This window comes from Gopherus evgoodei, chromosome 2, assembly GCF_007399415.2.
Source record: "Gopherus evgoodei ecotype Sinaloan lineage chromosome 2, rGopEvg1_v1.p, whole genome shotgun sequence".
NCBI lineage: Eukaryota > Metazoa > Chordata > Testudines > Testudinidae > Gopherus > Gopherus evgoodei.
The window spans coordinates 59,763,780-59,791,575 of record NC_044323.1 but is presented as its reverse complement, the minus strand read 5'-3'; the positions used below and the strand labels follow the sequence as shown (position 1 = coordinate 59,791,575).

At 39.6% G+C, this 27,796-nt stretch overlaps 1 protein-coding gene across 13 annotated transcripts in view; it reads right to left on the bottom strand.

Annotated features, from left to right (window-relative positions):
• Positions 1-27,796, bottom strand: part of DNAH11 (dynein axonemal heavy chain 11) — a 296,073-nt gene that overhangs the window by 49,990 nt on the left and 218,287 nt on the right. For 12 of the 13 annotated variants that reach the window (XM_030550733.1, XM_030550734.1, XM_030550737.1 and 9 more), the window contains 3 exons: positions 16,640-16,813; positions 11,238-11,473; positions 9,772-9,894 (listed from right to left, as the gene is read on the bottom strand). In XM_030550733.1, the coding sequence (XP_030406593.1) occupies positions 9,772-9,894; positions 11,238-11,473; positions 16,640-16,813 (533 nt within the window). Of the gene's footprint in view, positions 1-9,771; positions 9,895-11,237; positions 11,474-16,639; positions 16,814-23,137; positions 23,212-27,796 lie in introns of those variants that run through there. The other variant, XM_030550746.1, reaches the window with a different exon arrangement.

Below are 27,796 nucleotides of genomic sequence, written 5' to 3'. Positions count from 1 at the left end.
TTGGAGATAAGATAGCATTGACCTAGCCCTCTTATATTATGGCATAATTTTGAAAAACAAAAATTAATGTTCTGTAGTCTTTGGTCTCTTATTATTTTAACTCTTTTCCATAGCACCACAAAGTGGAAAAATACAAATGAGATTGAACAACAGGGAGGTAGTAGCCTGCACACCGCAGCAATTAGCTCAGTCAAACTGCCGTTGAGCTTACAACATTAGAGAATCAGAGGAAAACAGGCCTCTGAATAATGGCAGATGATGAACCTGATTGACCTGCAAAAAGCATATCAACCCTAGCCAAACTTTTGAAACCTGGCAGCACGAAATTAGGTTTCTAAATTCTTATTTAGGCATCTGTATATAAATGGCCCGGATTTTAAAATAAAATTAATAAATCCTATATAAAACTGTACTAAAAAGGATCCAGCATCCAGTTAATCATTTTTGGGGTGGGATTTAATACCTAAGGATAAAATTAACTTCTTAGGTCAGCAAGGCAGATTTCAACTCTGATACCGTGTTCTTGCAACACGTTAGGTTCCTAATGTGGAATTCTAAACTGATACAGAGAGCAAAACATCAGACCTGAACACAGCTGAGCACAACTAAGAGGATAATTTTGACCTCAGAGCAACATACATATACACAGGCATACAGGTGTTGGAACCAGGTTTCTGACAGAGGAGTACATCAGTTAGTTTTGTCAGTGAGGAGATTATCAAGGGAACAATACCACCTTATAGAAATGAAAGGAAGTCTGGCTGTTAAATGAGCCCTGGACTCTTGTACAGAAGTATTAGAGTTCTCAATTCACAGAAGTAATAAATTATCCATTTGTGTGGTTATCATCTATGAAAGGCAAAAATTAGATAATGACTCAGTGGGTTTTATAACTGCAGCTATGCTCTTTTTTTGTTAGTTACAGATTTGGGAAAAATAAATGTTTTGTTATTGCTCTCTCATGGTTCAAAGAATATGAGCAACAATGATGTTAACCAGGGGGTGGGAAAACACACAACAGAATCATTTCATTATTTCCATGAATTGTATCCATCTAGAAATTAATTCTGGAGTATGAAATAATATAATGTGTGTAAGCGCTACGAGTGGAATTCTGAATGGAGAGGTAGTACAAGACTCGTCGCTACAGGAATCACTACAAAGGGTTACTTTTGGTAATTCCTTCACATATAGTCTTTTCATCGCCCATCCTACCAACTGAGACAATCAGAACAGGCGGCATTAAGCCTCCTTCTTCCAGGGAACATGGCAGAAGACCTTTACAACAAGCTTGATATATAAGCTGCAGAATCTCCACTTCCTTCTAGTTAGAGGCTTTCAGAGAAAAATGAATCAATTTATTCCAGTGTTTAACCACCCTGACAGTTAGGAACTTTTTCCTAATGTCCAACCTAAACCTTCCCTGCTTCAGTTTAAGCCCATTGCTTCTTGTTCTATCATTAGAGGCTAAAGCGAACACGTTTTCTCCCTCCTCCTTATGACACTCTTTTAGATACCTGAAAACTGCTATCATGTCACCTCTCAGTCTTCTCTTTTCCAAACTAAACAAACCCAGTTCTTTCAGCCTTCCTTCATAGGTCATGTTCTCTAGACCTTTAATCATTTTTGTTGCTCTTCTCTGGACTCTCTCCAATTTCTCCACATCTTTCTTGAAATGCGGTGCCCAGAACTGGACACAATACTCCAGTTGAGGCCTAACCAGCGCAGAGTAGAACGGAAGAATGACTTCTCATGTCTTGTTTACAACACACCTGTTAATGCATCCCAGAATCATGTTTGCTTTTTTTGCAACAGCATCACACTGTTGACTCATATTTAGCTTGTAGTCCACTATAACCCCTAGATCCCTTTCTGACATACTCCTTCCTAGACAGTCTCTTCCCATTTTGTATGTGTGAAACTGATTTTTCCTTCCGAAGTGGAGCACTTCGCATTTGTCTTTGTTATACTTCACTCTGTTTACCTCAGACCATTTCTCCAATTTGTCCAGATCATTTTGAATTATGACCCTGTCCTCCAAAGCAGTTGCAATCCCTTCCAGTTTGGTATCATCTGCAAACTTAATAAGCATACTTTCTATGCCAATATCTAAGTCGTTGATGAAGACATTGAACAGAGCCGATCCCAAAACAGACCCCTGCGGAACCCCACTTGTTATACCTTTCCAGCAGGATTGGGAACCATTAATAACTACTCTCTGAGTACGGTTATCCAGCCAGTTATCCAGCCACCTTATAGTAGCCCCATCTAAATTGTATTTGCTAAGTTTATCGATAAGAATATCATGTGAGACTGTATCAGATGGCTTACTAAAGTCTATGTATACCACATCCACCGCTTCTCCCTTATCCATAAGGCTCATTATCCTATCAAAGAAAGCTATCAGATTGGTTTGACATGATTTGCTCTTTACAAATCCATGCTGGCTATTCCCTATCACCTTACCACCTTCCAAGTGTTTGCAGATGATTTCCTTAATTACTTGCTCAATTATCTTCCCTGGCATAGAAGTTAAACTAATTGGACTGTAGTTCCCTGAGTTGTTTTTATCTCCCTTTTTACAGATGGGCACTATATTTGCCCTTTTCCTGTCTTCTGGAATCTCTCCTATCTCCCATGATTTTCCAAAGATAATAGCTAGAGGCTCAGAGACCTCCTCTGTTAGCTCCTTGAGTATTCTAGGATGCATTTCATCAGGCCCTGGTGACTTGCATGCATCTAACTTTTCTAAGTGATTTTTAACTTGTTCTTTTTTTAATTTATCTTCTAAACCTACCCTCTTCCCATGAGCACTCACTATGTTAGGCATTCCTTCAGACTTCTCAGTGAAGACCGAAACAAAGCAGTCATTAAGCATCTCTGCCATTTCCAAGTTTCCTGTTACTGTTTCTCCCTCCTCATTGAGCAGTGGGCCTACCCTGTCCTTGGTCATCCTCTTGCTTCTAATGTATTGATAAAAAGTCTTCTTGCTTTCCTTTATTCCTGTAGCTAGTTTGAGCTCATTTTGTGCCTTTGCCTTTCTAATCTTGCCCCTGCATTCCTGTGTTGTTTGCCTATATTCATCCTTTATAATCTGTCCTAGTTTCCATTTTTTATATGACTCCTTTTTATTTTTTAGATCATGCAAGACCTCGTGGTTAAGTCAAGGTGGTCTTTTCAAATGTAAGGATTTGAACTAAACTCTTGTCTTCTGATGGGTCTAAGAACAATGGATATAGCTGATGAGTAGGTACAAAAGCCAACATTTTCAGAAATAGGAGCTTCAAGTTAGGTGCCTAAATCTATAATTGTGTACCTAAATAAGTGATTTGATTTTCAAAAATACCAAGGAGCTCTCATCAGCTTCAACTTTTCTGCTGCTTGCTACTCAGCAACTTCAGAGAAGAAGCCTTAATCTAAAAAGCAGTTTCATTCAGTTTACATGCATTAGTTTGAGGCACCAGAGGTGGACAAAAGGAATTAAACTTTGGGAGAGTAGATATGGAATAAGGGGAGTTTCCAGGGCCAGCTCCGTATGAGATTGATTGGGTTTGAGAACACAGAGACCACCAAGAGAGCCAGCGAAATCATCTCTGTTCTGTCTCTCAGGACCTGACACCCAAAGTAACACTGTATTTTTTCTTCCAATCCCAGGTGAAAGGAATGAATGGCTTCTGCATTGAAGGACCAAGAACAGAGAAAGTTTTGATGACACACTCAAAGAGAGCCACTTTATGGAAGGCAATTCCCTACATTGGAAGATATTCTGAACGATCTGGAGGCTGAAACTTCACATCCTGAGGATTAATGACCATGGCTAAACCATCTATCAAACGAACAGTTCTTCCCTTGCAGGTATGTTGTCTGGGAGAAAAGGCAGGATAACACTCAAGACCCTAGGAGAAGAGACTTAGGAGGAAGTCTTGAGTGGATGAATATGGCCTCATTGTATGAAAAAAGGTGAGAATCTCCGATCCATCTTGAAAGCTGAACAACAGCTTTTTTAGTAAATAGTTTGACTACTCAAAATTAAAAGATTTGTATTTCATAGATGTATAGTGTTTAAGGCTAGAAGGGACCATTAGATCATCTAGTCTGACCTCCTGTATTATTTCAAGATGGATAGTTCCCATTAAAGAACTGTGCCTCTAAATGGTATAAAATACGTCAGACTCCTACAACTACTGCATTTTAGAGTGGCTCAGACAAGATGAAGAGAGGTGGTAGATAGATTTTCGAACAAGAAAGTAAGGAAAAAATACTTTCCTACTTTGGGGGGGTGGGAAACAGGACCACTTTTCAATTGACTTATAAAAAGCTTTATTTCAAGCCCTGCTGTTTAAATTAAAAGCTTCTACCACACACTTGTGAAGTCCAGCAACTAATGTAGAAAGCAAAGCTGAACTAATCAGATGTAGACTGAAGCTGTTACTTAGCAATCTCAGCAGGCAGACTGTACAAGTTTGTCAAACTAGTTTTGTGGAAAAAAATTCTGCCTGAAAATTGCACAGCTGGCATGTTCAAGGAAATGAAAGTTATTCCTGAACAGAAACTGAGTTAATTGTCATGCTGTTTCCTAAAGAATACATAATAGTCATGCATGGTCACAATGTTATCAGACTAGTGCTGCAACTATATGCACAATCAAACCTGAAAACATCTCAAAGTACAATTTATACTTCAAAAGTACCCCAATCCTTTTTGTGAAAAGGCGATCACAATCCAGTACATACTCCCTGTTAAGGTGTTTGTTAGGCAGCATACACATTTGCATGGCCAACATTTTAAAGCGTAGGTCTCTAAAGATAGTAAGCCCAATTTTCAAAGATGCCAAATACCCAGTCTTCATTCAGAACCACCACCATAAATTGGTATTATGGTATGTTCCTTATAGAGTGACTGTACAGGATTTAACCTAAAAAAACCCCTCAGTTAACTATGAGGGAATATAATTTTATGAAGTTTTTAAATATGTAAGCTAATAAATTTGCTTTGTAAGTACTACAAGTTGATATATCTTCTCAGCTATGCTTTCTGTCGATTGATATCATAAGACATATTTTACTTAAAATTAGGATTGTCTGAAGCTCAGTAGATTTAATTATTTCTAATTATCCAGCTGTTGTCAGTATGTGGCCATTTTATGACAGTAGTGTCTACTGTGTGGGTTAGGTTCAACTGTATATCTTTTCAAACACAGAATTAATGTACTATTGATGAAACCATTACTAGAACCAAATTAAAGTCTAGGCTGATGTATTGGTCTGCAGGGTGCTGTCAGACAAGAAAGGAGTAATTAGTATTCATTACTTCATACTCTACAACATTCCAATTATTAATGAACTTCAACTGTTGGACTACACCATATCTATCACAAACATCTTTCTAGTCTTTCTTTATTAGGAGGAAAAAACAAATGCCTGACAAAACTACTAAAAAACAGAAGGCTGGAAACTTTGCTTGTTTGCTAGGGGAGGTCTGCCTTGTTTCACTGCCGCAAGAGGTAAACATGGCACATCTTCCATGATTCATTGTGCGTAATGTCTTTGAAATGTTAACTGGATGACCTTTTAGCCATTCCTGCAAAGGACACTTAAACACACTGATTACTAAATATTAAATTGACTAGTGTTGATATATATTGCTACATCACGCTGTGCGCAAGTCTTTGCTGAGTTACTGTACAATGATATTGCTGCGACCTCTGCCCTTTCCATCTCAACTCCTCCCCACTATTTTATAATCCTCTTGGTTACATCGTGTCTGAAATTAGATAGTAAGACTTTCAGGACCATGGGACTTGATTCTAATCACACTCGTTTTATACCAGTGTAACTAGGACTTAATAGAATTATTTGAGATTTACATTGGTGTATGTGCAAGCAGAACCAGTCCTTGTGTTATCTTATCTGTATCATGAGGTACTGAGCAAACCTTTGTGGACTGAAAAATAGTAACTAAAGATCATCATCTAACCAAGAATGCAGTGGGTAGAGATAGCTGGGGAAGAGTAGAGCAGTTGTTTGAGACTCTTTAGCTATGTGCTAAAATGTAATGAAAATGAAACATTTCAAGGTGGGGTAAGGTGCAGGGCAATGCTGTGTCTTGCATAAAATGGTGTCAGGCCTGAACAAGTGATGTGTTCAAGAAGCTGAACTTGTGTACACTCCATAGTGTCTGTTACAGCTATCCCCTTATTCCATTTTGTTTCTTACAGCTGTCCCCATACTCCATTTTGTTTTTGTTCTCCTCCTGTGGCCGCCCTTCCCTGGCTGTTAAGTTGTTTACCAGGGCCACTGCCCTTCTCAAAGGGAGGGCCCCTTAAGTTGTTTAACAAGAGCCATTGCCCTTCTCAAAGGGATGGCCACTTGTGCTGCGTGCTAAATGGGACCATTGCCCTGTTCAAAGGGTTAGTCCTGTTATCACCTCGTTGAACCTGGGCTCGGTGTAGGGCAGGCAATGTCCAGAGCTGCAAGACCTATTGTGTTTTTAAGATCCTGGGCAGGAGTCATAGGCCTCATGTGCTTTTGAATCACCTATTGCACAGGACTCTGCCCAGACATGTTTCTGTGCTCACCTGCAGTTTTTCCCTGTGCCTCCTCCCCTGTGACAGAGGAAGCCTATCAGGATTACTGGCGGGAAACTGCCTGAGTTTGCCTTTAAAAACAGACATTTTTGAAACAAACATCAGAAAGGTTCCTGCATTGCTGCCTGGTCTGATCAGCCAGGGGTTTTGGGGGGTCCTTTCTCCGCTCTTGTTTTATTTTTGAGCGTACCCCCGGTTTTTTAAATCCCCCCCCCCCATGAAGAATGAATTGTTACCTGAGAGATCTCCTGATTATTGAGACTGTACCGAGCCCTCCTTGCTTCTTCTGATGTTGCTGCTGCTTCTGCCTTTGCTGCTGCCTTGGGGACTGGTAAGAATCCCTCTGTAAAACTTTCTGTACTTTTATTTTATTATTTTAGCTGCTGGCTCTGTTTCCCCAGCACACAGACTCAAGCTAAACCTTGGTCTGTGTCTTAAAACCTCTCAAACTCCGCAGCGCTTTGCCGCTAAAAATAAGTTTGTGCTGCTGCTAAGCTCTGCTCCTGTGGGCTTTGCCTCGGGGCTCCCTGCTTTCAGCTGTATCCATTGCTGCAGCCACCTTCCCTTGGCTTCCTTGGGAGCTGGATCCTGGGCACATACCACTCTGCCCTCTGTGACTTCCCCATAGCATAAGGTGCACCATAGGTTTTGTTTTTTTAGTTTAATAAGTCATAGTTTGTTAAGACTGTAGAGCTTGTAAGTTCACCTGCCTTGTTATAGTTTACTATTTTGTTGCTCTGTATAGTTGCTTGTTATATTGTTATAGTTTTGCTTAGCATTGTGATATTTGTTGTTTTGCCTAGTCGTTGGTTAAGATAGATAAGGTTTTTGCTGCTTAAATTCGTCTTCCCGCTGTCCCGATCTCTCCCTGAACTTTCCTGTGTCTGTTTTTCCCCTGCTCCAATCTCCCCCTCTGTGTGCTTCTCCGTGTCTCCGTTATAACCCTTTGCTGCTTTTTCCCTTGCATCTGCACTCTCTCCGAACTTCCCAAACCCCTTGCTGCTTCCCCCCCTGTGAAACTTCCCAAACCCTTTACTGCTTTTTTTTCCCTTTGTTTTTGGTGTCCGCTTGTTGCTTAAACCTCTCTCTAGCCCTTCTTTACACTTCTCCGCTGCCCCTCCCCAACCGAAGATCACCATCACACTGCTCCATTGTCCTTACCCTGCAGGGCTTCAGAGTCTCTCACTGCTTCCAGCCGCACTCTCCTCTCATCAGTTGCCACTAATCATTCACTCCCCTTCCCCCTCCTGTTCCTTGACCCAGCCTTTAGGTACACTCTTGCAGATTATCTGCTATCCTAGCCTCACAAATTAAGTCATTACTTTTCTTTTATACCGTTACATTGCATAATTTCACTTATCACCCATATTGCATTATTGCACTGTGATTCACATTTTACTTGTAATTATAACACCCCATTGGTTGCTTCCACTTTTCCGATATACTTTGTATTTGCATTGATACCATTGTGTTACATTGTGTATAAGGCCACTAACCACTTAATACATTCTATCTAAGATTGTTGACCATTTTATATAGAAGCTACCATTTTCTTTTGCATTTCTTTTGATAAGCTTATTGACTGTACTGTATCGCATTGTGCTGAACCCCACTTACTGTACCCCACTGTTAGAACTCCCTACACTGTTCAATAAGAACCCTCCCCATCATTGTCTATTGTAAACACCCTATACACCCCATCCCATCGTATTTCATTGTTAAATTCCCACCACTTCCTTTTTCCTTTAATAAAGAAATTAATTGGCACCCCACCTGTGTGGTAATTGCTCCCCAAGATCCCATATACATGCAAGCAGGGACACATAGCTTTTACAAATAAGGAGAAAATTTGGGTTACCTGCCAAAAAAATGGGAGTGAGTTTGTTTGTTTGTTTTTTCAGCAAACACAAACAGCAGTATTTTGCCTCCCACTAATTTCCTGTTGTGTGAGTAATGTAATCACTAATAAAAGAAGAATATTTCACTCGGCCTCATCTGCTTGAGGGACATATGAAACTATGGTCCCTTCTGCCTGATTCTGGTGGCTATCCAGGAAGGCCTCACAGAACCCAGGGCACATTTAGCCAAGTATCGGAGGGAAACAAACTCTTGCTATTTGTTTAACTCTTGTAGAATTCAAAACCTTTGAAGAGATTTTTCACAGCCTGTAAAAAATGAAAATTTGTATTTGACCAGAGATCACATTGCCATATTTCAGCTGAAAAGATCAATCAACTGAAAAGATTTACTCCAGGTTTACGCTGATGTAACCAAAATCAAAATTTCTCTCCAATTTAATTGCAGCAGCTGCTGATGTGCTATAAATTTATTTAAAAATCTTAATACTCATAAAATACTAATTGAAATTCTCATGAAAAATGCAGCAAAGCATTGGAGACTGAAATTTTCATTCAGCCATAAAACAGGTACAGCACAGTCCCACCAATGTGCTTCATCTCTGATCATGGACGGCCCATGTCTAGAGGTACAAGTGTGTATTAATTTCCACTGCCAGGAAGGGGCTATCAATTAGTTCCTGAGTCAAAGCCCATTGAAGTCAGTAGAAAGACTCTAACTGACTTCAATGGGTTTTAGATCAGGCTGCAACATTTTATCATAAATAAATTTGTCATAGGACCCCTTTGTGTATCTATCCTGGTTTATTAAATCCTTATAATTTGTGAGTAATCAGGAATAAATTTACTTTAAGTGTTGTATATTTAACTATAAAGAATTTAATAAACATTGGAGGCATTTAAAATAGAAAGTACTATTCTAAAAATAAAGCAAATTTTTGCTGAGGTTCGAAGAAATTTGTTTACCTTTCCCTAATTTTGCATGTCTCTGCACTTCCAGTTTCTAGCTAAAACTAGAAAACAAAGCATGAGAAATCCCACAAGAAAGTCTGGTCATAATATTTCCAGGGAGGTTTTGAAGATTGGGATGGCATTGGTGGTTTTACATTCTGATGTGCATATGAACTTTTGGGTGCTGATCTAATCACATCCAGATGCCCCATTATTTGATATTTACTCCTCATCAGTTTTAAGTCATCACCTTGCTTAAAAAAAAACAACAAAAATGCTGCATAGAAAGTTATGATGAGAAGGTAAGAAAAAGAAAAATATATAGTCACCTTGGCAGCAACTCCCAGGAAAAAATCCTGATTGCTCAAGAATACTTACTTCCCTTTTTTAACTGTGTTTCTTCCAAGTAAGGGATCAAGTACTGGGTCTACTGTTTCATTCAAGTTTTCAATTAGGATGGTGTCTCCACAGGCCAGTGCTCTTTCAATAGTCTTCAAAAACCTTAACACAAAAACCATACCCTACCTATTAGATGATATGCTAGTTATGGAGCAATATATTTCTGCTTTAGATTATACAAACGAGAAATATTTGTGTAAGAGCTCTGTCAAAACCTGCTGTATTGCACTCAAAAAGATATTTTCCAGTGGTTAATAATTCTGTGCATTTGAGGCAAAAGGCTTTGCTCCTTATTACTGCTTATGTAGTAACAAACATGAGTTAGGCTTTGTACAAAGACAAGGTCCTACCCTGAAGAACTATTGATGTGAACATTTATATTGAAATTCACAATGAAATCAAATTCACATGCAGGTGATATTTTCTCTCAAGTGATTTGTTCTGTGTTTGCACAGTGCCTATTACAATGGGGTTTTGGTTCATGACTGGGGCTCCAAGGCATTACCACAAGACAAATCAATAGCAGTAATTCAAATAAATAATCATAATAATATGGGCCAAACTATATCATTTCAGGCATAAAGAGGCTGCAGAGAAGACATGGAGAAGAGGTCACAAAGGGGACAATTATTTGTATGGCTTGGGAAAGCAAAAGGAGAAAGGGTTGAGTGGGAAAAGTATAAAACAATGAGTTCAGGGAGGCAGACAGGACCTAAATTGTTCAAAGCTTTTAAAAATGAGGCATTATTGAGACTGTGCTATTAACTATCTGTTGTACCTGGATTTCAATAAAATAAACTAACCTAGCCTCTTCTAGTATGATAGTCTTTAAAAGGTTTTGAAAGTTATTAAAGAGATGTGGTAGTTTTCAACGATATTTTACTGCAGTTCAAAATTGACCACAAGCCGCTCAATAAATCAAAGTCAGCATGACAGGAGATAAAAACAGACCCATTCCACAGAACCTAAACTTAATTCCATTCAAATTTAGCTACCAGAATTCAAAATGTTTTAGATAATCTGTTACTGAATGCAGTTTTCTGTGTAATACCATTAGACTGAGTCTCTCACTCTGCATTAGGTACATATATGCCATTATCCCATATACTAAACTGTACTATATAAATGTCCAATAATCATGAAACTAAACAAAGCCTTTACTTTTAGCACCCTATTTATGGGAAAACTAATTTGCCCTCATGTGCAATGCACCTCCAACATTAACTTTATTCCCTCTTTAGCACTTGAAAACAGTACAGCAGGAAGTGTCTTTTTCAAGCAGAGCTTTTAAAATGGAAAATGCTACCATGGATAAATAAGCAGCAGTATTATAATATTTCAAATCTACAAGTAAATACAACACAACAAATACCAAGTCCTTGTAAAAATTAGGGGAAATTTATAGCGGTAAATATGAGAACTAATTCTTCAGTGCGCACACATACCCTTTCTGTCCTAGACGTATGACTTTAAGGTCAGTTCCACATTTATTCTTTATCCATTTAATTCCCTGTTGCTGGGGATCTATGATCAGAGGCCAACGCTCACAGTGTGTTAGAATAGTGGCATTTTCTGTTGACATTCTATCACCGGGCAGTCCTTCGTTATTCCATGCTGCAATCGTAGTATCATCAGTCAACATGGCAATCAGGTCCAGGCCTTCAGTTATTGGAATAGGAACCTTTGAATCGGAATGAAATATAATAATAATCTAGCAAGGTTGTAAAGTAGCAAGACAAGACTGAGTGCGATGTACAAAATAATAGGAGCCAATGTAATTAGAGATTTATTATATATAAAAGAAAGTAAGACTCCTGTAGCCTATCAGATGCCAAAAGAAACAGGATATATAATGCAAAGCAGATAATCCTATAATTTACAGCAGGGGATGGGGGTGATAGCTCAGTAGTTTGAACATTGGCCTGCTAAACCCAGGGTTGTGAGCTCAGTCCTTGAGGGGGCCACTTAGGGACCTAGGACAAAATCAGTACTTGGTCCTGCTAGTGAAGGCAAAGGGTTGGACTTGATGACCTTTTGGGGTCCCTTCTAGTTCTATGAGATAGGTATATCTCCATCTATACGTTTTCTTTTCATTTAATAGACTTCATAAATATTTTCTTTAGGATTTATTAAATCAAGTAAACAGCATATGTGTATACAGTTTGCAGTGTATACAGCTTTTAACACCTAAAGAGAAGGACAAATTCAGTGCTCATGAATGGCATTGAATTGGTAATTCTGAAGAATAAAGCTCATTATGTACAGAAAAGGTACACAATATGGGTAGCAGCATAACACCACTTTGCTAATGTGCTTCAGCTATGTGATAAAGAGGTCACCTACATAAATCACAGATAGGGCAATCTCCATTGCTATTGCTTCTCTGCAAAGACAGCCAATAAGCTCACCAATTAGAGCCAACACTAGGAACTGCACTGCCACCTCCAACTCATTTCCCACAAGCCAAATAGAGTAAGTATGAGTATATGATGGCTAAGTGTTATCATGCTTGTGTGCTTTAAAAGAAATGAAAATCTTAAATCATGAAGCCTGAAGGTAGGAGGATGGGGATGCACATGCAAGACGGGAAGAATTAAAAAAAAGCAAGTGTTTTAAGGAAATCTCCAAATAGGTAGCATACTCTATGGGCTGAGAACTGATAATAGGTTACCAGAACTTTCCTCTCTAAGAGTGAAATATTGGCCTCATCGAATTCAATAGCAAAACTCCCATTGATTCCAACAGTATCAGGATTTCACCCTAGGTTTTTATTTCTGGCAAACAGCAGCTGGAACTGAATTCCAAAATCTAACAGTTTTTTGGAGGAGGGTGAAAGATTATTCCTCCCCACCCAGCACAGACGAGTCTAAGTACTGAATTAATGGTTACAGGAAATGATGTTTTATGGTGAACCAGATTTGCAAAATCTGTAGCACTAAAAGGAATGTACCATATCACAGAAATCATAGAATTGTAGGATTGGAAGATATCTTGAGAGTTCATCTACTCCAGTTCCCTGCACTGAGGCAAGACGAAGTGTTTTCTAAGCCATCCTGCTAGATGCCTATATATACTGTTCTTAAAAACCTCCAATGATGGAGATTCCACAACTTCCTTAAGTAATTAGTTCCAGTGCTTAACTACCCTTAGAGTTAGGGAGTTTTTCCTAATGTCTAATCTAAATCTCCCTTGCTGCAATTTAAGCCCATTACTTCTTGTCCTGTCCTCAGTAGCTAAGGAGATCAATTTATCACCTGCCTTTATATAACAACTTTTCACATACTTGAAGACTGTTATGTCCCCCTTCAATCGTCTCTTTTCCAGACTTAACAAACCCATTTTTTTTCAATCTTTCCTTCATAGGTCATGTTTTCTCGACTTTAATCATTTTTGTTGCTCTCCTTTGGACTTTCTCGTATCTGTACACATCTTCCACAGAACTGGACACAGTATCCCAGCTGAGGTCTTACCAGTTCTGAGTAGATGTAGGTTTCATTTTTAGAAGGTACACACTATACATTTTTAAAGTGATTTATTCTGAAAACTTTTCAGATTAGTTTTACAGCTATATCAGAAAATGAATGATCATTTACCAAAGATAATTGAAGCAGATATTTATGAAGTCATTGGGCAGTGAACTATCTCCAATTCAACAGGCTAATCATTAATATTTGGAGCATTTTCTTGCCATATTGTATTAGGAGGAGATCACCACCAGACAGACATTTAAATTGTTTTGCTTAACTAAAACAACAACATTATGTATTCTGGATTTTTTCTTCAACAGCAAACATACAATATTTTAACAAAACAAGCATATGAATTTTTGAATTTAGTTAAACATTCAAGTTTTTTTTAAATCAGGTTTGTTTTTGTTAAAATTGTTTTTAACTAAAATAGTTAAATGAAATATTTTAAAAAATAAAATTAATTTGACTGTGTCAGCCAGGTCAACATGAGAAACTTAAAATATTGGCTTCTGGAGCTAACTCAATCATCTTCACCTTCACTTTCCTGTTGGTTCATAATCTGGAAAAGAAAAACATGCTTTCCAGCTTTTTCAGGTCCCAAACGATTTCTCAATTTGGAATGAATTAGTCCACAGGAAGAAAATATTCTTTCTACACCAGCAGAAGACGCTACTGCTGTTAAAAGTGAGATTATCACTTCAACTGTGTCTGAATCCAAGTGCTTAAATGATGTCCACCAGTTCACTGGTGTGACTTTCTTTAAAACATCATCAGCGAATATATATTTCTTGAATGGTTCACTGTTAGTTCTGAAGTTTATTATAGTTGGCATTATGGAAGGATGATTGCTGGATGCATTTTATGCATTTTATATAAAAAAATCTGATTTAAATAAAAAAATCTGATTTTTTTAATTATTGATTTTTATCCACCTTGACTGAGATTCTGTTTATGATCCACTGTAACCCCTAAATCCTTTTCTGCAGTACTCCTTCCCAGGCAGTCATTTCCCATTTTTTATTTGTACAATTGATTACTCCTTTCTAAGTGTAGTACTTTGCATTTCTCCTTATTGAATTTCAACCTATTTATTTTAAACCATTTCTCCAGTTTGTCAAAATTATTTTGAATTCTAATCTTGCCCTCCAAAGAGCTTGCAATCCCTCCCATCTTGTATCATCCATAAACTTTATAAGTATACTCTCAATGCCAGTATCCAAATCATTGTTGAAAACTCTGAATAGAACCAGACCCAGGACAGATCCCTGCAGTACCCCACTTGATCTGCCCTTCCAACTTGATTGAGAACCATTGATAACTACTCTCCAAGTACAGTTTTCCAACCTGCTGTGCATCCACTTTATAGTAGGTTTGTCTAGGTCGTATTTCCCTACTTTGTTTATGAGAAAGTCATGTGAGACAGTATCAGAAACCTTACTAAAGTCGAGATATATCACATCTGCTGCTTCCTCATATCCACAAGCTTTGTTACCATGTCAAAGAAGGATATTAGGTTGGTTTGACATGATTTGTTTTTGATAAATACATGTTGACTGTTACTTATCACTTTATTAAATTCTAGGTGCTTACAAATTGATTATTTGGCTATTTGCTCCATTATCTTTCTGGGTACCAAAGTTAAACAGACTATAATTCCCTAGGTTATTCTTATTCCCCAGTTTAGATTAGATTAGATTAGATTAGATTAGATAGATAATCTCCAGTTTAGTTACTGTGGCAACAATCTTGTTGTTGGGTAAGAACTATTACTGAACTATGGCAAAGGATGTATTTTTTTAACATTGCCAAACCCGGATTCTAATCACGCAGCCATCAATTTTATGAAGTAAAACATGACAAATAGTATAGTCAGTTTCAAGGATTGAAATAAATTTGTTTGGAAGCAGACATAGCATTGTGGTGGTGATGGTGGTTTGTTCTTACAAAGCAAGGTATTATTTTAATATGCAACTTTATCTAGTGTCCCAAACCTGCACAAAACTAAGAGACTGCATCACTGTAGCTTCTACTTTTCATAAAGAAGAGCTTTTAGCTAGCACCTGTGTTTTTAAAACAACTCATTAACCATATTTCTCTCTCTCCACGGGGAACACGTCTGAAATTGCCACTCAGTAAAAGAGCTGATTTGACTAGCAATACCAGTATTTAAAGAGGGTATTAGAGAAATTATTATTATTAATTTAAGGTAGTGATCACAATGTGCTAAGAGTTAAGGTTAGTCCCTTCTCCAAGGACCACATAGTCTAAAGACAAAGAAGTACAGAGAGTCGGGGGGCAAGAAATAACAATAAGTAATTTACATACAAGTCATCTAGAGGCTGTAAGGCACAAATGGGTCCTGCACAAAAGATCAGGAAGATCATATTGGTCACAGAGATGATTGTGTGAGAATCTGACAAACAGGTGGATGAGGGAAGAAGGATGGTCCAGTCGATACACCACTGGACTTGGTGGACTCAGGAGACCTGGATTAAATTCACAGTTTAGCCACATACTTCTGGTATGGCCTTGGGCACATCAGTTAAACTGCCCTTTTGCTTCAGCTGTCCATTTGAAAATAGGGATGATAATACTTCCTTTCTTCCCAAAGATGTTTTGAGGATAAAATCCAGTAATAATTGGGAAGTGCTGAAATGTTACAGTGATGAGGACTGTAAGGGTAAATTAAGAAATACACAGAGGTTGGGAACATTCGCTCACAGAGCAGGGGAGTTGGGGGGGGCAGCCCAAAACTTCATAAGGGAGTATAAGCAAGGAAGGGCAGAGTGACAGAGTTTTGAAATCGGTGATAACAAGCTTAAATTTGATATATTGGACAGGAAGCCAAGACAGGGATTCAGAGAATTTACACGGTACATGTTGTCATGTTACAGTGTTACATGACAAAATCAACAGGCAAGAGAAATGAGTATAGTGGCTGAATTTGGAATTGATGTGTGTGTTCAGGAGGTCAGTGAGGAGGATGTTGCAATAATCAATATAATGAAAGCCATTTCAAAATTTTCTTGAAACCTGAAAGTTAAATGGAATTTTATCCTTACACATTCCCATTAGTAATGACTGCTATTGCACTGGACTAGCAGAGGATATAATCTGGCCGACAGAATGAAGATGTGTAAAAGGGAAAGAAACTCACTTGGCATAGAGTTTGCAAGCCTTACTATTAGAGAAAACAATATTTTACTTGTACTCTGAGAAAATCTGATACAAAGCCATTGAAAGACAAAACACTGATCTCTACAAAGACATTTTATAGTCAACTTTTAAGAGCAGAACTGTACTTTTACATTCTGAACTACAGAGCTAATGGACATGAGCTTCCATTATAGGCCACCATTTTGTACAATAAGTTTTACCTTTTGTGATTTAAGGAAAGGAATCCACATATGTTCCACCAGTTCCTGACGATATCGTTTTGTAAAAGCTCCAACATAGGACACAAAAGCCGCTGTTAACAGGACATCACCACACAGTGTCTTTTCATGAGCTTTAAAATGTTTAATAGACTGGCTCCAACGAATTTTTTCACCCTAAAATACAAAATTATAACATTTCATGGACACATATATTATTAACTACCTCTTTAAACTCAGAGTTGGCAGAAGAGTTAACCTCAAAATAACTTAAAAATATGTATAGAAGCACAATAATTTGGTGTAAGGAAATGCACAATATCAGTAATAGATGTGTGATATTGCATACCATATGATTTTATGCAAATATGCTAACGAGTGAGAATATAATGTAACTGGAATATGCTTCATGCAAAAGGTCTCTTGTAAGGTATCCTTGCAAAGCTATCTGGATGCCGGAGACAGGAGCACTTCTTAAACTGTTTTCAGTTAAGCCTGCATCTTTGGGGTGTGTGGTTCAGACCCTGGGTCTGTGTTGGAGCAGACTGGCATGTCTGGCTCAACAAGGCAGGATTCTGGAGGCCCAAACTGGCAGAGAAAATGAGCTCAGAGGTAATCTCGGCACATCAGGTGACAGTCCCAAGGGGGTTTCTGTGATCAAACCCATCACAGGATGAACTTCAAAGATTTAGAGGTTTGGTTCAAATAACGATGCATATTTTTTGTTTTCAATTTTGTTGCAGCCGTGTTGATCCCAGGAAACTGAAAAGACATGGTGGGTGAGGTAATATCTTTTATTAGATCAATTTCTCTTGGTGGAGGAGACAAGCTTTTGAGCTTCACAGAGCTCTTCCTCAGGTCTGGAGACGGTAACCAGAATATTACAGGTAAATACAAGGTGGGACAGATTGTTAAGAATAAAGGATTCACATGTTCTAAGAGACCACTTATAAATGAAGTGGGCACTTAACATCTCTCCAGGCATAGGATGAAAGAGGATTAATAGGCAGCAAAGTGTGTTACAAATTGTTGTAATGACCCATAAAACCAGGGTCTCTGTTACGTCCATGATTTTTAGTGGCTAGCAGAGTTATGAATTTAAGTTCTTAGGCACATCTTCTGAAGGTGTTGCACAGCTTTCCTTTCAGGAAAAGGACTGAAAAGTCAAATATGGAATAATCATTTTGTGAACAGTGTTCACTCACAGGCCATAGGGTGCTTATATCATTTTTTGTGAGAATTAATTCGAGAGTATAGGATTGTCTGGTTTCACCCACATAGTTGTTGGGGCATTTGATTCACTAGATGAGGTACATCACATGCTGTGATAGGTATGTGTAGGACCCATGGATCTTGAAAGGTGTGTTGTGAGAAATGATATAGCAGTTCAGATAAGGCTGCAGGTTTTGTATCTGTTGTTCTGGAAGGGTCTGGTGCTGTTCTGGGTTTGTGTGTCCTGGTCTGAGGGGAGTTTGCTTCTGATAATGAGTTTGGCAAGGTTGGTGAGTTGTGTTTGAAGGCCAGAAGAAGAGGCTTGAAAAAGTTCTTTTTCAGTATGTGGTCTCCATTGAATATGGATTGTATTTGAAGGACGATATCCCAATGCTTTGAGTGGTGGATGACAACTCGGGGTGTGTGGATAGTGGTTTGTTGGCTTTTTTAAACTGTGTTGAAGCAGTTTCTCTCGAGGTATTTGGGTAGCCCATTCCATGATGCAATCTACTTTTGTGATGGAGTGTCCTTATCTGGTGAAGGCAGTTTTAAGAGTGTTAACATGTGTATCCTGGAAATTTTCTTTAGAGCATATTCTGTGACATCTGTGATCCTGGCTGTATCATAGAATATCAGGGTTGAAAGGGACCTCAGGAGATCATCTAGTCCAACCCCCTGTTCAAAGCAGGGCCAATTCCCAACTAAATCATCCCAGCCAGGGCTTTGTCAAGCCTGACCTTAAAAACCTCTAAGGAAGGAGATTCCACCACCTCCCTAGGTAACCCATTCCAGTGCTTCACCACTCTCTGAGTGAAAAAGTTTTTCCTAATATTCAACCTAAACCTCCCTCACTGCAACTTGAGACCATTACTCCTTGTTCTGTCATCAGGTACCACTGAGAACAGTCTAGATCCATCCTCTTTGGAATCTCCTTTCAGGTAGTGGAAAGCAGCTATCAAATCCCCCCTCATTCTTCTCTTCTGCAGACTAAACAATCTCAGTTCCCTCAGCCTCTCCTCATAAGTCGTGCTCCAGCTCCCTAATCATTTTTGTTGCCCTGTGCTGGACTCTTTCCAAGTCATCCACATCCTTCTTGTAGTGTGGGGCTCAAAACTGGACACAGTACTCCAGATGAGGCCTAACCAATGTCGAATAGAGAGGAATGATCCCATCCCTCGATCTGCTGGCAATGCCACACCTTATACAGCCCAAAATGCCGTTAGCCTTCTTGGCAACAAGGGCATACTGTTGACTCATATCCAGCTTCTCGTCCACTGTAACCCCTTTTCTGCAGAACTGCTTCCTAGCCATTCGGTCCCTAGTTTGTAACAGTGAATGGGATTCTTCCGTCCTAAGTGCAGGACTCTGCACCTGTCCTTGTTGAACCTCATCATGTTTCTTTTGGCCCAGTCCTCTAATTTGTCTAGGTCCCTCTGTATCTTATCTCTACCCTCCAGCACATCTACCACTCCTCCAAGTTTAGTGTCATCTGCAAACTTGCTGAAAGTGCAGTCCACACCATCCTCCAGATCTTTAATGAAGATACTGAACAAAACTAGCCTCAGGACCGACCCTTGGGGTACTCCACTTGAAACGGGCTGTCAACTAGACATGGAGCCATTGATCAAGACCCGTTGAGCCTGATGATCTAGCCAGCTTTCTATCCACCTTGTAGTCCAATCATCCAGTCCATACTTCTTTAACTTGCTGGCAAGAATACTGTGGGAGACTGTATCAAAAGCTTTGCTAAAGTCAAGGTATAACACATCCACTGCTTTCCCCTCATCCACAGACCCAGTTATCTTTTCATAGAAGGCAATTAGGTTAGTCAGGCATGACTTGCCCTTGGTGAATCCATGCTGACTGTTCCTGATCATTTTCCTCCCCTCTAAGTGCTTCAGAATTGATTCCTTGAGGACCTGCTCCATGATTTTTCCAGGGACTGAGGTGAGGCTGACTGGCCTGTAGTTCCCCGGATCCACTTCCTTCCCTTTTTTAAAGATGGGCACTCCAGTAGCCTTTTTCCAGTCATCCTGGACCTCCCCCGTTCGCCATGAGTTTTCAAAGATAATGGCCAATGGCTCTGCAATCACATCTGCCAACTCCTTTAGCACTCTCGGATGCGGCGCATCCGGCCCCATGGACTTGTGCTTGTCCAGTTTTTCTAAATAGTCCAGAACCACTTCATTCTCCACAGAGGGCTGGTCACCTGCTCCCCATACCGTGCTGCCCAGTGCAGTAGTCTGGGAGCTGACTTTGTTTGTGACAAGAGAGGCAAAAAAATCATTGAGTACATTAGCTTTTTCCACATTTTCTGTCACTAGGTTGCCTCCCTCATTCAGTAAGGGGCCCACACTTTCCTTGACTTTCTTCTTTTTGCTAACAGATCAGTAGATAACAGATTTCTTGATGGAATGGCTACTGTAAAGATAAGCTTGATGATCCATGGGGTTCTTGTATATAGCTGCCTCTTGGGTTCTTTTTTTGAAATGGATTATGGTGTCCAGGAAGATGACAGTCAGAGAATGCTCTAGAGAGCATTTGATGGATGGGTGGTGGTTGTTGAAGTTGTGGTGGAAATCTATGAGGGAATTTAGGTCATCTGTCCAGAGGATGAAAATATCATCAATGTATCTCAGGTATACCATACATTTCATATTGCATTTTAAAAAAATCCTTCCTTGAGGTGGCCCATGAAGAGGCTGGCATATTGGAGAACTATCCTGGTACTCTTTGCTGTTCCCATTTCTGAGCAAAGTGTTTGATGTTAAATGTAGAGTTATTGTAGGTGAGGATGAAATGGATGAGTTTGGTGATGTATTTGCGACGGATATCGGAGTGTTATCCATTGTCTTGTAGACATTTAATGTCATGCTGATGTATAGGAAGGTGACATCCATGGTGATCTGAGGGAGGTTGTTAACACTGAACTCACACAAATGATAAAAGACAAAAACACTCTATTACCTGTGTGTGACCACTTTTCACAGAGTTCACTCCATATATGACCTCTCAGTCCTTGTCCTCAAAGGAAACCTGCACAATACCTTCAAAAGATGTGCCTGGAAACTTATATTCATAACTCTGGTGGACACTAAAAATCATGGACTTAACAGTCACTGGTTTTATCATTACAACAATTTGTAACACACGCCACTGCCTATTAACTCTCCGTCATCCCCCCGAACCCCCGTGCAAGCAGGTCTCCTTCCCTGCGGTTTGCTCTCGCGTTCCCCGAACCCCCGTGCAAGCAGGTCTCCTTCCCTGCGGTTTGCAGGGGGGTTCGGGGAACGCGAGAGCAAACCGCGGGGAAGCTGGTCTCCTTCCCCGGTTTGCTCTCGTGTTCCCCGAACCCCCGTGCAAGCAGGTCTCCTTCCCTGCGGTTTGCTCTCGCGTTCCCCAAACCCCTGTGCAAGCAGGTCTTCTTCCCTGGTTTGCTCTCGCGTTCCCCGAACCCCCGTGCAAGCAGGTCTCCTTCCCTGCGGTTTACTCTCGCGTTCCCCGAGCCCCCCTTGAAGCCGCCCAACAGCGCTGCAGTGTGGCCACATCTAACACCACTTGCAGCGCTGGTTGCTGTAAATGTGGCCACTCTGCAGCGCTGGCCCTATACAGCTGTACTAATACAGCTGTAACAACCAGCGCTGCAAAATTGTAGATGTAGACATACCCTTAGGTAGTCATGCTTAAAACCATTCAGATTTTTTTCCCTAACTATTCCTTTCAAGTATCTGGCCCTCATTATAATGTTTTCCAACAAATATAGTGACGTTGGAGAAAAAGAGTTTAGGAATCCCAAATCATTGCAGTTTTCAATTCAGTAAAATCTCCATGACTTATGGTGGGTGAGTCAAGCAAGACAAAATAAGAATGAAACTTCTTCAACAAAAACTTTAACCAAAAATTGTTATATATGTTTTTTTGAGGGTCAAACAGTTCGGTTAACTTTTTTTTGCCCCTTATTATTCATCACTTCTGGCCAGAAGCAATGAAATACCACATGAAACATTTTCATCAGAGTATACATGGCCCAACCAGAAACAAAAATTACTGGAAATGTGGTGAAAGAGAAAGAAGGAAAGAAAATAAGCAAGCATATTTTTGCAATAATTCCATACTAATGTTGCAGAGCCAGAATTTGCCAATAGCCACAAAAAAGTATGAGAGAGACACGGTGCCTGAGGTAATATTTTTTATTAGACCAACTTCTGCTGGCAGAGAGGACAAGTTTTTGAGCTTCACAGAGCTCTTCCTGAGGTCTGGAGAAAGTACCAGGGTGTCACAGCTAAATACAAGGTGGGACAGTTCGTTAAACATAAAGGGTTCGCATGTTCTAAGAGACTGGTGATGCCCTGCAGATGTGTACACCTCCTAAGTTGCAGCGCTGTAACCCCCTCACCAGCGCTGCAACTTTGTGATGTAGACAAGCCCTAAGAGACTGACTTTCTCTTCATGGGATACCACCAGAGATGCAATCAGCTGAAGTACTCACACTAACAACTTAATGGTTTGTAAGGGAGAAGGGCTGGTGGTAGGGCATTCACAATAAGAGGTTCTTTGATGCTAAATCTTGCTCTACTGCATGTTCTTATTTTTGCACAGTCTGGTTTTCTGCAAAGCACTTATTTTTTCCAGTCCACCTTTTTTGTGATGTTTTGGAGGGATCTTGGGTGGTTAGTGTTGGGGGTTATTATTAGAAGAACTATAGATAATTATTATTTTATCCTCGGTGGCTTATGCAAACAGTTCATTGTGTATTTAAAAGCTGTTAAAGCATCTAAAGCCACTGGAATAGGCACTTTATAGATATCAAAATAAATATTTTTAAAAATAGATTTAAAAATTGGCTCCATCTGCTTTCCAATCAAAATATATTGCACATTATAAGAATGAATTTTAAAGTGTTTGGCATGCTGTCCCTGAAACTGTTCTGTGCACGGAATTCCCAGTGAGGGAACTGGCAGCAGTATCTGATCCCATAGATTTTGCCTAAATTCTGAAAGATGTTCAGTTACTACTTTTGTATATCATGATTAAGGATATCAATCTGGAAAATTAATGTATATTTTCAACATATCAGAGATGGAGTAAATACATGTATTTCCTTGTGGCAGAATACAGAATGACGAAGATATAGCCTGTAAAATATCGGACACTGCTATACATATATTTATTTACTATTTTTGCAGATCTGAAATATCTGTACAAATACATTCATAGGAATATTTCTGCCTCTCAGAAATATCAGTGGCACTGGTGAGGTGGCCAGATGTTATTTTGAAACATGTTTACCTGCATGAAAGTCCGCAGATACCCAGGAGATCTCAAAAGATTATCCCACAGTGAGCAAAAAGACCCCATGCAGCAGTTGCCAGCATGAATGCAGGGAAGCACATTGCAGGACAACTCGATAGGGGCTCTCCCCACCACCTCCAATATTAAATTTAATTATGTTGACTGAAGAAAACTAGAAAAATACACAGTACATGGCATTTTCTAGCTTTTCAGTCCCTTTCATGGTGTGATCAACACAAGTGACAGCGATAGTCTCACAGCAGAAAAGTAATATATTTCAAATTAATCATTTCATTGTGTGTGAACAAAATTCCCAGAAAGACAAGTTCCAAAACCTCTGCTTTAGCCTATGTCCTACTCCTGGGAGAATTCTGTGCCACTGCACGTGTACAGAAATTATATCCCCCGCAGATTTTTTTATGTCCCTCCAGAAAAATGACTTTCTGATGGGGAAGCAAAGGGAAGCCAGAAGAGCAGTCATGTGACCCTCCCCAGCAATATGTTCTGGGTGCCCGGGGCAGCCAGCAGAGAGGTAAATTGCTGTGGAGTGGGGGACGAGACTGGGGACGACCTGGCTGGTGGCTCCTACGCTGCGCCAGACTCAGCTGCTAGTCCTGTCTGGGCTGGGGAGGACAAGACTCCCCCTTCCCCTGCACAGCATTCAGGGCTATATCAGACCGACCCCTAGATTTCTCCCCCAGCTGCAGGAAGCTCTGAAAAGTCCCCCTGCTACCTGTGCCCATCATTCCTCAGCTGCAGGGGCAGGGATCCCTGTAAAGGGAGCTGCTCCCCCCCTCATATCCAAACCCTCCTGCCAAGCCTCACACTCAGAGCCCCAATGAGCCTCACTCCCCCTGCACCTGGATAACCCGACAAGACACCCACACTTAGATATCCACTCCACCAAGCCCCAACCAGATGCACCTGGATCCCCAGCATCTGGAACCCCCCACTGAGCCCCCCAAACCTAGACCCCCCCCGGCTGCGCTCTATCCCCCCCACACCCAGGCCCCCTCTGCTTAGCCCCAACAACCTTCACTTGGACCCCCCTGCAGACTCCCACTACTGTTGCGCCTAGAACCCCCTAACAAGCCCCCATGCATCCAGATCCTTCACTGAGCCGTCCACACCCAGATTGCCCCACACATAACCCTCTCAACCCATATCTGGTACGGAGGAGAAGGGCCCTGAGGTGTTTCGGGGCAGTTCCAGTCCTTGCACTGTGTCAGGGTTGTGTGCATCCTCACCGCTGAGTCTGTGTCCCAGGGAAGGGGGAGGCGCTGCACATGATCTCCCACCTTTGGGCAGCCAGTGGCCAGTGCTCCCCAATACCACACTGGAGCCTCCACATTTATTTGACAAATAAAATTTGCAGAATTTTGCAGAATTTTAAAATATTGTGCACAGAATGCCCTCAGGAGTAACCATGTGCGTCCCAATTATCCACAAAGATAAATGAAGTATCTTTACTCAAACCACAATTCTTAATTGTGTGAGCATTTTAAGCCTCATGGTGTGAACTCATGAAATGCAACTTGATACGTGTGATGGTGCTTAATTCTAAATGTGTTCTCATGCATAAGAGATGTCCAACAAATGGTGAGAATAAGGACTGTTTTTGTTTAAAGCACTAACAATTACTTTTGTAATCAACCACCTTCATTTTGAAGTATTTTAGATATCCAGCACTTTTTGTAGACCCTATTAGATTCTTCCTTAAATCATTATCTTAAGTCAACCAGACAATAAATCCATTAACGTACAACAGGGCTTTTAGATTTATCCAGTCTCCTTCCTTGTTGTCACTGGTTGGTAAGTCATAAACAAAGTGCACCCACCTCATTTTCCAAAATAGCTCTGAAATTTGAAGATTTACTAAACATAGAATGATAGTCTATTTAAATCTTCAGTAATTTTACCATACTACCCAAGAACCATAAATCACTAGTGACATTGGCTAACAAGGGTTTAAGAGTTGAAACATGGAGTGTAATAAATTTCCAGACAGTTAAAAATCACTATAATTTTATTCTAATGTATTATAGATTGCCTGTAATGTCATCCTAGCCGGGGTGACCCATTTCTAATTTTGAACAGCTGTTCAGCTCGAGAGTTAGTTAATGATTAAATATAAATTGCCTGATTTATTAGTCTGAACGGCTGAGCTTCCAGGTCAATGCTATATAGACAAAATCATCAGTCTTGATGCTTTTCAGAAGTTAACTGTCTCCCGTTCTAGTCAAAAAGAATTTATTTTCAGACGAAAAGATGACATTTTGAATGAATCCTTTAAAATATTTTTCTTATCTTACACAATACTACCACTAAAGAAAACTCTGTCTTTGTAAATAGTTTTCTTCACATTTGAAATAAACCCTTAAAACTAAGTCTTAGTGATTACTACTGGGCATAGACCCATTGAGAACTCAGTGGGATTACACATGGTAGTAAATTCTTGCAACATCTGGCTAAAGTTGAGAATTTTGAAGTTTGTCTTGCTCCAACTAAAACTGTTCATTCCCAGCTAATAACAAAATACACCAGTGATTTCACTGTGCTGTAACAAACAAACAGAATCATTTTTATCTTCTTTAAACATCTGACAACATGCAAGTTGAAATTAACTAGATGACAAAAACTGGTTTGTTTTAATCACATCAGATGGTTTCAGTAAATTAAACTCTCATTCTGCTTTTCAAACTGACATAATCTCCTTGATTGCAGTCTTCACAGCCTGACTGCAGAAATCCAGTGTTTTGTAACCTTGTTGGTCCCAGGATACTAGAGAGACAAGGTGCATGAGGTAATATCTTTTATTGGACCAACTTCTATTGGTAAAAGAAACATGCTTCCAAGCTTACACAGAGCTCTTCTTCAGGTTACCTTGAAAGCTTGTCTCCCTCACCAATAGAAGTTGGTCCCATAAAATATATTACCTTAACCACCTTGTCTGCAGAAATGGAGGCATTCCTTGGAAAAGAAGTGAGTTGTGTTTTTGCAGAATACATAAACAAGGACTTTATGAAATCTAACTGAATTAGGACTGTCAAGTGATTAAAAAAATTAATTGCGATTAAATGTGACTAAAAAAGTTAATCACGATTAATCGTGTGATTAATCACACTGTTAAACAATAGAATACCATTTATTTAAAATAATTGGATGTTTTCTACATTTTCAAATATATTGATTTCAATTACAACACAGAATACAAAGTGTACAGTGCTCACTTGATATTTATTTTTGATTACAAAGTATTTGCACTGTAAAAAAACAACAACAGTATTTTTCAATTCACCTAATACAAGTACTGCAGTGCAATTTCTTTATAATGAACGTTGAACTTACAAATGTAGAATTATGTACCAAAAACCCTGCACTTAAAAATAAAACAATGTCAAATTTTAGAGCCAGCAAGTCCACTCAGTCATACTTCTCGTTCAGCCAATCACTCAGACAAGCAAGTTTGTTCACATTTGCAGGAGATAATGCTGCCTGCTTCTTGTTTACAATGTCACCTGAAAGTGAGAACAGGCATTCTCATGGCACGGTTGGAGTCGGCATCGCAAGATATTTACGTGCCAGATGTGCTAAAGATTCATGTGTCCCTTCATGCTTCAACTACGAATCCAGGGGACACGCCTCCATGCTGATGATGGGTTCTGCTCAATAACTATCTAAAGCAGTGTGGACCAACGCATGTTCACTTTCATCATCTGAATCAGATGCCACCAGCAGAAGGTTGATTTTCTTTTTTGGTGGTTCGGGTTCTGTACTTTCTGCATCGGAGTGTTCCTCTTTTAAGACATCTGAAAACATTCTCCACGCCTCATCTCTCAGATTTTGGAAGGCATTTCAGATTCTTAAACCTTGGGTTGAGTGCTGTAGCTATCTCATATTGGTACCTTCTTTGCGTTTTGTCAGATCTGCAGTGAAAGTGTTCTTAAAATGAACAACAACATGGGCTGGGTCATCATCCGAGACTACTATAACATTAAATATATGGCAGAATGCAGGTAAAAACAGCAGGGGACATACAGTTCTCCCCTCAAGGAGTTCAGTCATGAATTTAATTCACGCTTTTTTTTTTTAACAAGCGTCATCAGCATGGAAGCATGCCCTCTGGAATGGTGGCTGAAACATGAAGGGGCATATGAATGTTTAGCATATCTTGCATGTAAATACCTTGCAATGCTGGCTACAAAAGTGCTATGTGTATGTCTGTTCTCACTTTCAGGTGACGTTGTAAATAAGATGTGGGCAGCATTATTTCCTGTAAATGTAAACAAACAAAGTGTTTGTCTTAGTCATTGCCTGAACAAGAAGTAGGACTGAGTGGACTTGCAGGCTCTAAAATTTTACATTGTTTTACTTTTGAGTGCAGTTATATAACAGAATAAATCTACACTTGTAAGTTGCACTTTCATGACAAAGACATTGCACTACAATACCTGTATGAGGTGAATTGAAAAATACTATTTCTTTTGTTAATCATTCTTGTAGTGCAAATATTTGTAATAAAAATAATATACACTTTGATTTCAATTACAACACAGAATACAATATATATGAAAATGTAGAAAAACATCCAAAATATTTAATAAATTTCAATTGGTATTCTATTGTTTAACAGTGCGATTAAAACTGCGATTATTC